Consider the following 12298-nt stretch of genomic DNA (forward strand, 5'->3'; position numbering starts at 1 on the left):
AAGGGGAGCACAGGCATGCCGGGCTGGGGGCACAGTTTTAAATAAGGTGGCCATGGGTGGCCTCCCGGAGGAGGTGACACGTCAGCCGAGATCTGTGGGAGGGGAGGGATGGAGTCTGGGGGAAGACTGCTGTACCGAGGCCAGCATGTGCAAAGGCCCTGGGACCGCCTCAGTGGGCTCGGGAACAGCAAGTGTGGCCGGAGCAGATATAAGGTGGTGAGTAGTGAAGTCTAAGGGTAGGTGGGGGTGGTCGAGTTTGTGACATCCAGGGTGACATGGTGGCTTACCCATGGGCATCTCCAGCAAAGCCAGGATTTAAGCCAGAGCTTTGGAAGTCTCTCTTGGGCTAAGCTGTACAAGCAACTTTCTCTGGGGCCGGACCTTGACCTAGAACCACAGTGTCACCTGAGTCCGTGGCTCACGTGGGCTGGGCCAATGTTTTCGGGAGGCAGGGAAGAGAGGAGGGCGGGCGGTGATGTATAAGTGCGCAGAGCCGCCGCTGCTGGGCTGCTGCACACAGCTCCCGCTCCGCCTCCTGTGGGCAGCGGCAGCATGGTGAGTCTGGCCCTGCTCTTGCTCGTGGCTGTGTGTGTGCTGTCCTCGGGGGTGTGGCTCTGGGCCATCTGCACCCACTTCCTCAGGGAAGATGTCCCGGCGGGTATCGGCCACCCCGTGAAAATGCGGGTTCTCTCTTGTCTTATACAGCTGGTGATAACCTGGGTGAGTATTGCACCTTATCCGCGGCTGGAGAGGGAGTTGAGAAAGCCAGGCACGTGCAGGTTCCAGGCGAGCAGGCACGGACAGGGGCCGCCGCCGTGCAGGTGGACGGCACAAGCTCGGACGGAGTAATCCCTTTTAATACAGCTCTCAGCCTCTTCCGACGCTGGCCGAGCTGCTGTCCGCAAACCTCAGAGCCTGGTTTGCTTATTTTTTTCCAGTTAACAGAAGAAGGGGGCAAGCCCAGCTGGGCCCCCTGCCCTGGCTCCTGTCTCCCTTTGTCCCTCTGGGCCCCCTGTGGAGCAGGAAGGAGTTTCCCAATCTCTGAGCTCCAGGGGCCACCTGTCCACCGGCCAGAGCCAGCGAGCGCCAACACAAACAGGTCACAAAGCCATCAGCACAGGGGCACCAAGCGGCCGGATACAACTTCACCAATATCTTGGCGCCTTTGAGAGATGGAGAAGTGTTTGTGTGTCGCGGTCTGATTCTGCCTGCTATTGTCGGGAGCAGTCACCGCGAGAACCGTGTAGATGTCGATTTGGTGGCCCTTCTGCAGGGCGCTGGCAGGAATGGAACACGGAAAAGCTTTCTTTCCTTCAAGTTTCGTACATAATGGGAAAGCAAGTGCCAGGGTCTCCTATCCTGGGCTTCTTCCCTCCCGGGTGAGACGTGATGTTGAAGAAGTGACATTGGGTCCTGGGGTTCCCCCGGCCTGAAGAGGCTGCGGTCCAGGTTCCCGATCGCAGCGACTCAACTTTCCCATCTACAGAATGGGAACACACATCAGGGCCTTTTGTGGGGGTGCCATGAAGGAAGCTGTGCTGGGAGCACCTGCCAGGCCCTCCACACGCGTAGCCGCTGGTACTGTGTGTTGGTTGTTTTCTGCAAAGAGGGGTTGTGCACCTGCTGTGTGCCACACACCAGTTCTGGGATCCAGAGACACAAACAGGTCAGCTGTTAGGAGTTTGGGGTCTTGCTGTGTGGGGGTGGGGAGACAGCTGGTAAACCAGCAAACCCACAGGTGAGAAAGAGCTCCACGCAGAGGCAAACCCTAAGAGGAAAGTGCACAGGGGCAGTGGCTATAGCCAGGCTTCTTCCCTGGGCTTCCCTGGACTGGCGGGGAACAGAATGCAAGGGGCCCGTGGATTTGGATGGGGTCACAATGGCCCTAGGTTCGCCACCAAGGTGTAACGGGAATGTAGTGTTTCCTCCCATGGTGGACAAAGACCAGAGCAGCCTCCACAGTGGAGCTGCAGCCTGATGGCAAGAGGGCCGGCCACTGCGGTCACTCCACCACTGTAGCTGCTTCGACAAACCACAGCCTCCCACTCCTTAGAAACAAGGTAGTGGGCTGGCACCGCGGCTCACTTGGCTAATCCTCCGCCTGCGGCGCCGGCACACCGGGTTCTAGTCCCGGTCGGGGCACCGGATTCTGTCCCGGTTGCCCCTCTTCCAGGCCAGCTCTCTGCTGTGGCCAGGGAGTGCAGTGGAGGGTGGCCCAAGTGCTTGGGCCCTGCACCCCATGGGAGACCAGGAGAAAGCACCTGGCTCCTGGCTTCGGATCAGCACGGTGTGCCGGCCGCAGCGCACCAGCCGCAGTGGCCATTGGAGGGTGAACCAATGGAAAAAGGAACACCTTTCTCTCTGTCTCTTTCTCTCTCACTGTTTAACTCTGCCTGTCAAGAAAAAAAAAGAAACAAGGTAGTACGTAGGGTCTTCCAAAACTTCAGACAAGTGCATGTCATGAAAAAGCAAAAAGCTAAGCATGGACTTCAATCTTTTGGCACAAAAATAAACCTATCTTTTCCTTCTATCTTTCCATTAACTTTTTAAAAAGTTTTTAAATATTTATTTAATTTATTTGAAAGGCAAAGTTACAGAGAGTGGTAGAGAGAGAGAAAGAGAGAGAGGTTTTCTTCCACTGGTTCACTCCCAATGGCTGCAATGACCAGGGTTGGGCCAGGCTGAAGCCAGGAGCCAGGAGCTTCTTCCAGGTCTCCCACATGGGTGCAGGGGCCCAAGCACTTGTGCCATCCTCTGCTGTTTTCCCAGGCACATTAGCAGGCAGTTGGGTCAGAAGTGGAACAGCCAGGACTTGAACTAGCATCCATGTGGGATGCCGGCACTGGAGGCCACTAACTCTTAGGAGCACCCTCGTATGGAGGTGGTCCATAGGGCTTGCTCGTTGATGTGCACAGAGGTAGCAAATGTATTATGACACCCCACATTCACTTGAACAGTTTAATAACTATTAAGTAAAATTGCCTTCCTTTATAACCTTATTATTTTATTTTATGCAATCACCCATGTTCTGGGATGAGAGCCACCACCTTCACCTCTGGCCAAAGTGGTTGTGGCACAGCAACGGCCTGCGAACTCCTGGAAAGAGGCTCCGGGGGGAAGGCGCCTTTATATGGTGTTGTGTATGGTGTAAACTCTCAGGCACGTCCCAGAAAAGGTAGAGAGTCTGCTGGCCCTGAGCTGTCGGCCAGCCCCGAGCTGTCTGCCAGCCCCGAGCTGTGGGCCGGAGCCTGGAGCTGTGGGCCGGAGCCAAGCTTTGTTACATTTGTGCCCCACCCTTCCCTTTCTAGTTTCTTTCTTTCTTTCTTCCTTTCTTTCTTTTTCTTTCTTTCTTCCTTTCTTTAATTAAAGATGTGTTTGTTTTTTGAAAGGCAGAATGAGAAAGAGAGTGAGAGATCTTCCATCCTCTGGTTGACTCCCCAAATGTCAGAAACAGCCGGGTCTGTGCCAAGATGCAGCCAGGAGCCAGGACTCCACCCTAGTCTCCCACGTGGGTGCAGGGCCCCAGCCCTTGGGCCATTTTCCACTGCCTTCCCAGGCCATAGAGGGAGCTGGATCAGGAGTGGAGCAGCCGGGACTCCGAACGCTCTCCCATGTGGGATGCCGGTGTCGCAGCAGCAGCTTAATCTGCTGTGTCACAACTCTGTCCCCACATCCCCAATTGCTTAGACAGTGAGTCTTGGGCATTGTATTACTTTATTCTCAAAAAAAATTTTTTTTGACAGGCAGAGTGGATAGTGAGAGAGAGAGAGAGAGAGAGAGAAAGGTCTTCCTTTTTGCCGTTGGTTCACCCTCCAATGGCCGCTGCAGCCGGCGCATCGTGCTGATCCGAAGCCAGGAGCCAGGTGCTTCTCCTGGTCTCCCATGGGGTGCAGGGCCCAAGCACTTGGGCCATCCTCCACTGCCTTCCCGGGCCATAGCAGAGAGCTGGCCCGGAAGAGGGGCAACCGGGATAGAATCCGGCGCCCCGACCGGGACTAGAACCCGGGGTGCCGGCGCCGCAAGGTGGAGGATTAGCCTGTTAAGCCACGGCGCTGGCCAATTCTCAAATATTTTAGTAGGGACTCCCACCCCCACCCCCCCCACACTTTTTTCTTAGCATGACCACAAAAGCCTAGGGATGGCCAGGTGGGCTGGGGTGGCCCAGGGAGACCGTGGAAAGTCATCGTGTCCAGGCCCAGTGGAGTGGGAGCCTCAGAGGGACCAGGGTGCTCAGGGGAGGGGGTTGCTGGGGGGAACCAGAAGCCGGAGTTATCCTGGCTGGGGTTGAAGACACCAGAGGGAGAGGGTTGAGAAGGACTGGCAGGCCTGGGGCCACGTGGCGCCTGAGTGGGGTTGGATTTTACTGCAAGTGTGAGGGGGCACCCACTCAGGAGGCGGAGCAGGGCTGGGCCCAACCTGACTGCAATTCCCTAAGAGCTCTCTTGCCACCTGCTGAGGCTAGGGGTGGCCACCGGACCCCAGGGACCTACAGACAGAGACCCTTGACGCATTTTTCTCGTCTCTTTCTAACAGGGCTTGGTTTTTGAGAAGCTGGGGATCTGTTCGATGCCCCAGTTTGTCCGTTTCATACATGACCTGAGGGTGCCAAAGAAGGACCCGGATGTCCTGGTCACGGATCTCCGCTTCGGGACCATCCGGGCGAAGCTGTACCAGCCCAAGGCATCGTCCAGCACCCCCAGGCCCGGCGTTGTGTTCTACCACGGTGGCGGCACCGTCATGGGGAGCTTGAGTAAGTGCCCTGTCCACAGACCTCCCAAAGGAACGTCACATGCTGATTCAAGAGTTCAAAAGAATGCCAGGGCCAGCGCTGCGATGCAGCGGGTAAAGCCACCAACTGCAAAGCCAGCATTGCTCATGGGCACCAGTTCCCGTCCCGGCTGCTAAGATACTGGCATCCCATATGGGAGTGCCTGTTGGAGTCCTGGCTGCTCCACTTCCAATCCAGCTCCCTGCTGACAGCCTGGGAAAGCAGCAGAGGACGGCCCAAGTTCTTGGGCCCCTGCACCCACATGGGAAACCAGGATGAAGCTCCTGGCTCCTGGCTTCAGGCTAGCTCAGCCCTGGCCATTGCAGCCATTTGGGGAGTGAGCCAGGGATGGAAGCTCTGTGTGTGTGTGTCTGTCTGTCTGTCTGTCTGCCAGTCTCTCTGTAACTCTTTCAAGTAAATAAATATCTTAAAAAAAAAAAAAAAAGAATTTCATCATCCCAGGACCAGGGACACTGGCACATTTAGTGTGTCCCAGAGTGCTCGCGCTCACTAGCGCTCTCTCTCTCTCTCTCTCTCTCTCTCTCTCTCTAAAACACACACACACACACACACACCCCAGGGGACTTCAATAAGGTTCCTCTAAAACTGGCTTTAAAAGCTAAGCTTAGGGTAAGCGTTTGGTCTGGGGGTTAGTAACTCACACTGAGTCCCTGGATCTGCTGGTGCAGACCCCGGGAGGCAATGTGGGTTCCTGCCGCCCACGTGGGAGAGCTGACTTGTGTCCCTGGCTCCTGGCTTTGGCCCCAGCCAGCCCTGGTGTGGAGGGCATTTCAGGAATGAACCAGTGGATGGAAGCTATCTTGCAAATATGTTTTAGGAAATGTTTTTAAGGGTAAATTTGGTTTGTTACCAAAAAAAAAATTTAAGGATTTATTTATTCCTTTGAAAGTCAGAGTTATAGAGAGAGAAGGAGAGACACAGAGAGGTCTTCCATTGGCTGGTTCACACTCCAGATGGCTGCAATGGCCAGGGCTGGGTCAAGGCCAAAGCCAGGGGCCAGGAGCCTCATCCAGGTCTCCCAGCACTTGGGCCATCTTCTGCCACTTTTTCCAGGCCATTAGCAGGGAGCTAGATTGGAAGTGGAGCAGCCAGGGCACGAACCAGCGGCCATATGGGATGCTGGTATTGCAGGTTTTAGCCGCTTCACCAGAACGCCGGCCCTGGTGAAAAATACTTTGCAATTCATGCATATGAGAGATCTTCAAAAAGTTCATGGGGTAGGTGTTTTGGCGCAGGAGTTCTCCTGGCATGCGTCCCATATTCAAGTCCCCCCTACTCTGCTGTTGACTCCAGCGTCTCAGCTTCCGCTAACACAGACCCTGGGAGGCAGCAGGTGACGGCTCAAGTCCTGGGGACCCTGCTGCCCACTTGGATGGAGTTCCAGGCTCCTGGCTTTGGCCTGGCTCAGTCCAATCTATGGTAGGCATTTGGGGTGTGAACCAGTAGATGGAAGATCTCTCTCTGTCCCTGTCTGTCCACCTTTCAAGCAAAATGAAAATAACACCCAAAAAGTTCATGAAAAGCTCTGTATCAATCTCAACATAAAAAAAAAAACACCTTTTTTCCCATCAACTTCTTGAAGCGTACACACACACGTATGTGGGAAACATGCATTTATTGAGATGAAATTCACAGAACTGAGAATCAGCTGTTTCAAGGTATCACTCAGTGGCTTTCAGCACGTTGCACAACCCCCCGCCCCGCTACTGAGTTGCAAATAAGGATATCATCAATGAAACACCTCACTGTTCACGCCTGAGACTGACCGAAGACGTGGGGAGAACTTGTGAGGGGAAAACTCAGAAGTGAGGCGATTGTGCTAAGTTTTCCCTGTGAGAGAGTGGGAAGTGGTGTCTTGCTTTCCAACTTGTGGGAGGCCAGGGTCCCGTCGTGGTGGCTTTGAGAATAAGGGGTTTGGTGGTGTGGTCTCTACCACAAATGGTAGTAGCTACCAATATTCAGAAATATGAATAGTTAAATTCACAGGACAGGCACAACTATATGAACATTTAAAAAAAAAACTTGATAAAGAGTAGGTGTTTTTAAAAAGATTAATTTATTTATTTGAAAGGCAGAGTTATAGAGAGAGGTAGAAACAGAGCGAGGTCTTCCATCCACTGGTTCACTGTCTAAATGGCTGCAACAGCCAGGAGCCAGGAGCTTCCTCTGGGTCTCCATGCGGGTGCGGGGGCCAAGCACTTGGGCCACCCTCCACTGCTTTTCCAGGTGCTTTAGTAGCGAGCTGAATCAGAAGTGGAGCAGCTGGGACTTGAACTGGTGCCTATGTGGGATGCCAGCATCTTAGTTGGCGGCTTTACCCTCTAAGCCACGACACTGGCTCCAAAGACTCACCTTTTATTCTCTAGAAGTTTTTATTTATTTATGAGAGAGAGAGAGAGAGAGAGAGATATCTTCCATCTTGCTAGTTCACTCCCCAAATGCCCACAGCAACCAGCGCTGGGCTGGGCTGAAGCGAGGAGCTCCATCTGGGTGTCCCGTGTGGGTACCAGGAATCCAAGGACTTGACCCTCATCTGCTGCCTGCCAGGTTGTGCGTTAGCAAGAAGTCGAATCAGACGTGGAGGCGGGACTCGATCCCAGACACCCCAAGGTGGGATGCAGGTGTCCCAAGTGGCAGCTTAACCGGCTGCAGCGTAAAGCCCCCCCTGCCGTACGTACACCACTCATTTAACTCCTCAGCCCCACTGCGATGGGGACATCATCATTGTGTGCTGGGCACTATTTTAGCTCAAGCTAAACGGCAGTGAGGGTGGGGTTTGAACTCCGGTCTGCTGACCCCAGAGCTCCCAACAGAAACCAAACAGCTTCTCGGGCATTTTTCATGATCGGCAGAGCCCAGCAGGGCACGGGTGTCTGGGACAAAGTAGCTCAGGCAGCCCCACGGGTGGGAACGTTGCGTTGCTCAAGAGCCAGAGGCTGAATTGCAAAGCCCAGTGCTGGGAACGGCCAGGGCTCTGGCCAGGGGCTGGCGCAGGCTGGCGAAGGGGGCTTCCCAGCGAGCGTGGAAACCTCCTGTCTTCCAGGAACCCACCACGGTGTGTACTCCTATTTGTCCAAGAAGAGTGACGCCGTGGTCCTGGCTGTCGGGTGAGTACCGCACAGAGTGGGGAGCGGGAAGAGGGCTCGGAAGCTCTGGCTGACCAGGGCTGTGAGAAGCCAGAGAGGAGCAGGAGAAGGGAGGCGGGGACCCAGAGGAGGCTGGGAATGGGCTGGTGGGTGGCCTCTGGGCACCCAACTGTTTAGAAGCTGAGAGGGAAGTGGATTTTCTAATCAGAACTTCACTTGGGGAACACAGTTGAGTGGAGTGGTTCTTTGTTGAGCGAGACAGTGCTGCCTGTTCCAGACACTTAACCCCCCAACCTGCTGAATGCCAGAGGTGTCCAGTGCCATCTCCAAGACAACCCCAGCCCTGCCTGTCCATTTCCAAGAGGGAGGTCCCTCCTGGTTGACATCCACCCATGGAATCAAAAACAAACAGACAGACAAAACCAGACCACTCTTTCCTCCTAGCTGATCTCTGAGAGTCACCCACCCACCCCACCCGGAACCCTAAGGAAGGCCATGTGGGCGCTGGTGGAAGAAGACGTGGGCTGGCCCCTCCTGGGCTCCTGTCCCGCTGTTTGATGCCCCTAGTTAGGCTTCTCCTGCAGAGCCATCTAAATGCACAAGGAAACAGCAGCTGCCAAGGTCTCGGGGAGGATGCTTCCCAGCTTTTTGTGGAAGACCTAGTTGTGCAGCGGGAAAAGCGAAGGCCTAAATGTAGACATGAGAGACAGAGACCTGGACAAAGCCCTCACTTGACAGCTCTCGGTTCTGCGCTGAGACGGAACTCTCACCGCAGAGGTTGGCACTCTGTGCCTTCCTGTCCTGGTCCTGCCAAGCCAAGCGATCACCGGGAGACTCTGCCGGCAAGTCTCCCCTGGAGACTCACGGTCTGAACCCAAAGCCAGCCGGATTTGGGATTTAAATGCATTGTTATTGCAGCACCAGCCCAGGGTCGTCTGGAATGGGGGTGTTGGGATGGAGAGGGCTGCTAGAAGCTTTGTTTGTCCCAGAGGGCATTTGCTTTTTGTCTTTTAAAACAACTGTGGTCCGTCTTTACCATGGTGAGACTTCTCGCAAAATCTGGAATCCCTTCAACAATGGGAAGAGCGCAGTGCCAGGCTGGCGTCTCTGCAGAGCAGCGGTCAGGAGTGGGGGTGTGGGCAGGCTGTCTGCTGGCCTCTGGTGGTAGTTAAGTCTACAAGGTCTCCCCCACAAAATCTGGGGGCATGGCAGGTGGACTAGCCTATTTTTCTATGCTATAATGAAATACCCAGGGCCGGCTAACTTTATAAAGAAAAGAGGTGTATTTAGCTCACCATCTGGGTACTTAAATTCCTCAAGGCACGGTGTAGACTCCAGCGAGGACCCTCATCCCATCTGGCTGTATCACTCAAGGCTGATGTCCACAGTGGGGCATGGGACGAGAGGGGCCTATGTTTCAAAACAGGAAGCCGGAGAGCAGTATGGGGTCAGGCTCGGTTTTGTAGACCAAGCCTCTTGTGAGAACTGTCCAGGCATCTCTGGGAAACTACCGTAATCTCTTCTGAGTGCTCAAGGCTCTACACCTCCAAATACCACCACCCTAGACGAAGCGTCCAACACATGCACGCTTTGGGGAACACACTAAGACCATATCCAAAATATGGGAGCAGAAGTCATTAGAATCAAAATATAAGCAAGCCTGGAACTGTTCATGAAATCATAAAACAGGAAGTAGAACAGATGCGAGGCAGAGAGGCAACATCAGGTGGCTCAGGAAGATGGGGCAGGTGTTGGTGATACCAAGGTCATTGGCCAACAGGCGGCTGGCAGGGCTCTTGTGCCCACAGCTGGTCCCTCAGCAGGTGATTGCGACACAGGGAATTAGCCTGTGTGCTAATGATGAAGACTTCGTGTCTTCCGTCTGTCGTAAGCCTCACCTCTAACTCCACCTGCTCAAGTGTCAGAAAAGGCGGCTGATGGAAGACACGTAGGTGCAGAGATCCTACACACGGATAGCTGCGACTCTGCTGGGGTGGTGAGTGTCAATTGTGTTGCTGACTTCCCTTGTAGATACCGAAAGTCACCCAAGTACAAGTTCCCGGTCATGGTGAGAGACTGCATGGCCGCCACCGTCCAGTTCCTGAAGTCCCTGAACGCGTACGGCGTGGACCCAGCACGAGTCGTGGTCGCTGGTGACAGCGTGGGAGGGGGCGTGGCAACGGTGGTTTGTCAGACCTTCCTCAACCGTCCGGATCTGCCCCGGATTCGGGCTCAGGTTCTGATCTACCCTGCTCTCCACGCCCTGGACTTCCAGTCCCCTTCCTTTCAGCAGAATGAGAAAATCCCCCTGCTCACGTGGCATTTGGCTTTCTACTGTCTATGCTGCTACCTGGATATCAACCCTTCCTGGCAGAGCACCCTCAAGAAGGGCGCCCATCTACCTGCCAAAGTCTGGGCGAAGTATGACAAGTGGCTGGGCTCAGAAAACATCCCCGAGCGATTTAAGAAGAGAGGCTACCAGCCCGTGCCCCGGGCGCCCCTGAACGAAGATGCTTACCTGGAGACCAGGGTCCTCCTCAATTTGATGTGCTCGCCCCTGATCGCCGAGGACAGCGTCATGTCTCAGCTCCCGGAAGCCTGCATCGTGAGCTGTGAGTACGATCTTCTCCGGGACCACTCCCTGCTGTACAAGAAGAGGTTGGAAGACCTGGGGGTGCCGGTGACTTGGCACCACATGGACGATGGTTTCCACGGAGTGCTCAACACCATCGACCTGGGCTTTTTGCACTTCCCGTGCTCCAAGAGAATCCTGAATCTCGTGGCCCATTTTATCCGGGGGCTGTGACCCTCCTCCTCCAGGGCTGGAGCTGCGCTACTGTCCCATCCCCCACGGGGCTTCCTGTTGCTGATCTGGGTGATGCTGAATGGGGCTAAAGAGGGAGACGGCGGAGAGGTCTCCTTCCTGGGGCAGGTTCTGGAATCATACATTGCGAGTCCTTCCCGGTGTCTGGGGGAGAGCAGCAGGGGGCAGGTTTGGGGCGTGGGGCTGGGGCTTTCTGTTTGTGTTCACCGCTGGGGAAATTGGAACCTACAGTTTTCAGTGGCCATTTGCGAGATGGAATCAACACATAAGAGTTGCTCACAGCCTCTCTGAGCTACATGGAGTTCCGGCGGGGGAGGCTGATCCAGACGGTGCGTGGCACGCGTGCCTGGCCGCCGTGTGCAGTCCCACCGTGGCCCAGAAGGTGGAGGTGGGGCGCTGATGGTCTAGGCTGCTGGGTGGTGGAGAAATGGGTTCCAGCTCTTCCTCTGGGGTCCCAGTGTCACTGCTGCTGCTGTTACCCAGCCTCTGGGCTCCGAGTTCTGATGGCCTGGACTGGAAGAGCTAGGACAGAATGGCTAGGCTTCCCATGCTAGCTGGCCCCTAGAGGAGGATGAAGAACACCCAGAACTGCCTGACTGGGGTGCTGTGGAGCTCCTGGAGTCAAAACTGAGCTTCCAACCCAGGGCCCCGAAACAAGATTCTAACAGTTAAAGGACAGGGGGCAGCAGGGAAGCTGAGGCCAGAGGCAGCGACCCATGAAGGCCGAGCCTAACTCAACTCACCTGTGTCCATTGCGGGACGGCAGGAGAGGACCAAAGGGACAGAAGATATATTGTTAGGGATCGTTTCTGTTTTAAGACAAGCTGGCCTAAATCAGGCAGACAGTATTTGGGCTCGTGTCAGGGATAAGCCGGGCATGAACTGACGCGTGAACTCCAGCAGTGCCAGTAGCTGCCGCTTCTTCTCTCTGCTCTGTTAGCGCCTGGTATTGACCTTCCTCTTCACCTCTCCATGCGGTGGTGGCCTTGGGCAGCTTTATGCTTACATTGCCCCAGGGTCAAGTTCATTCTTATCCAGTTGCTTCATTCGCAACAGTTCTAGCAAAACTCTCCTTGCAACTCAATGGCTCTATTGGTTTTCAGGCTAGTATGGCTGGTTGTCAAAACCAAGAGAACAGAATGTTCCCGCTGACCAGGACTAAGTCCTGTCGAAGCCTGGGTGGAGTCAGCTGCCTCTGATGGGCGGACTGAATGCGGGGAAGGCAGCCAGCACCTCTCTGATAGAGGGTCCTGGACTCTGGAGAGCATGGTCCCTCCGAGCAGAGGGGCAGGAGAAAGGCTGGAAGCCTGGGGTGGTGACTGGTGATGGAGGAAGGTTTTTGTTCTAAGATTCATTTTATTTATTTGGATGACAGTTAGAGAGAGAGAGAAAGAGAGAGAGAGAGAGAGAGAGAGAGGTCTTCCATCTGCTGGTTCACTCCTTAAATGGCTGCAATGTCTGAAGCTGAGCTGATCCAAAGCCAGGAGTCAGGAGCTTCTTCCGGGTCTCCCATGAGAGTGCAGGGCCCAAGCACTTGGGCCATCTTCTACTGCTTTCCCAGGTGCATTAGCAGGGAGCTGGATCAGAAGTAGAACAGCC

General features: G+C 54.8%; 1 protein-coding gene across 1 annotated transcript; it reads left to right on the top strand.

The window, feature by feature from the left end:
* The first annotated feature begins 552 nt into the window (after window positions 1–552).
* Window positions 553–10681, top strand: AADACL3 (arylacetamide deacetylase like 3). The gene is made up of 4 exons (XM_062193093.1): window positions 553–720; window positions 4534–4750; window positions 7833–7896; window positions 9907–10681. The coding sequence occupies exons 1-4, from the start codon at window positions 553–555 to the stop codon at window positions 10679–10681; spliced, it is 1224 nt and encodes a 407-aa protein (XP_062049077.1).
* Window positions 10682–12298: the final 1617 nt, after the last annotated feature.

Source organism: Lepus europaeus, chromosome 5, assembly GCF_033115175.1.
Source record: "Lepus europaeus isolate LE1 chromosome 5, mLepTim1.pri, whole genome shotgun sequence".
Classification (NCBI taxonomy): domain Eukaryota; kingdom Metazoa; phylum Chordata; class Mammalia; order Lagomorpha; family Leporidae; genus Lepus; species Lepus europaeus.

Excerpts from the sequence above, each read along its gene's own strand:
- AADACL3 (XM_062193093.1), top strand. The coding sequence starts at position 553 with ATGGTGAGTCTGGCCCTGCTCTTGCTCGTGGCTGTGTGTGTGCTGTCC. Across the intron at positions 721-4,533 it reads TACAGCTGGTGATAACCTGG|GGCTTGGTTTTTGAGAAGCT; the intron begins GTGAGTATTGCA and ends TCTTTCTAACAG. Across the intron at positions 4,751-7,832 it reads CACCGTCATGGGGAGCTTGA|GAACCCACCACGGTGTGTAC; the intron begins GTAAGTGCCCTG and ends CCTGTCTTCCAG.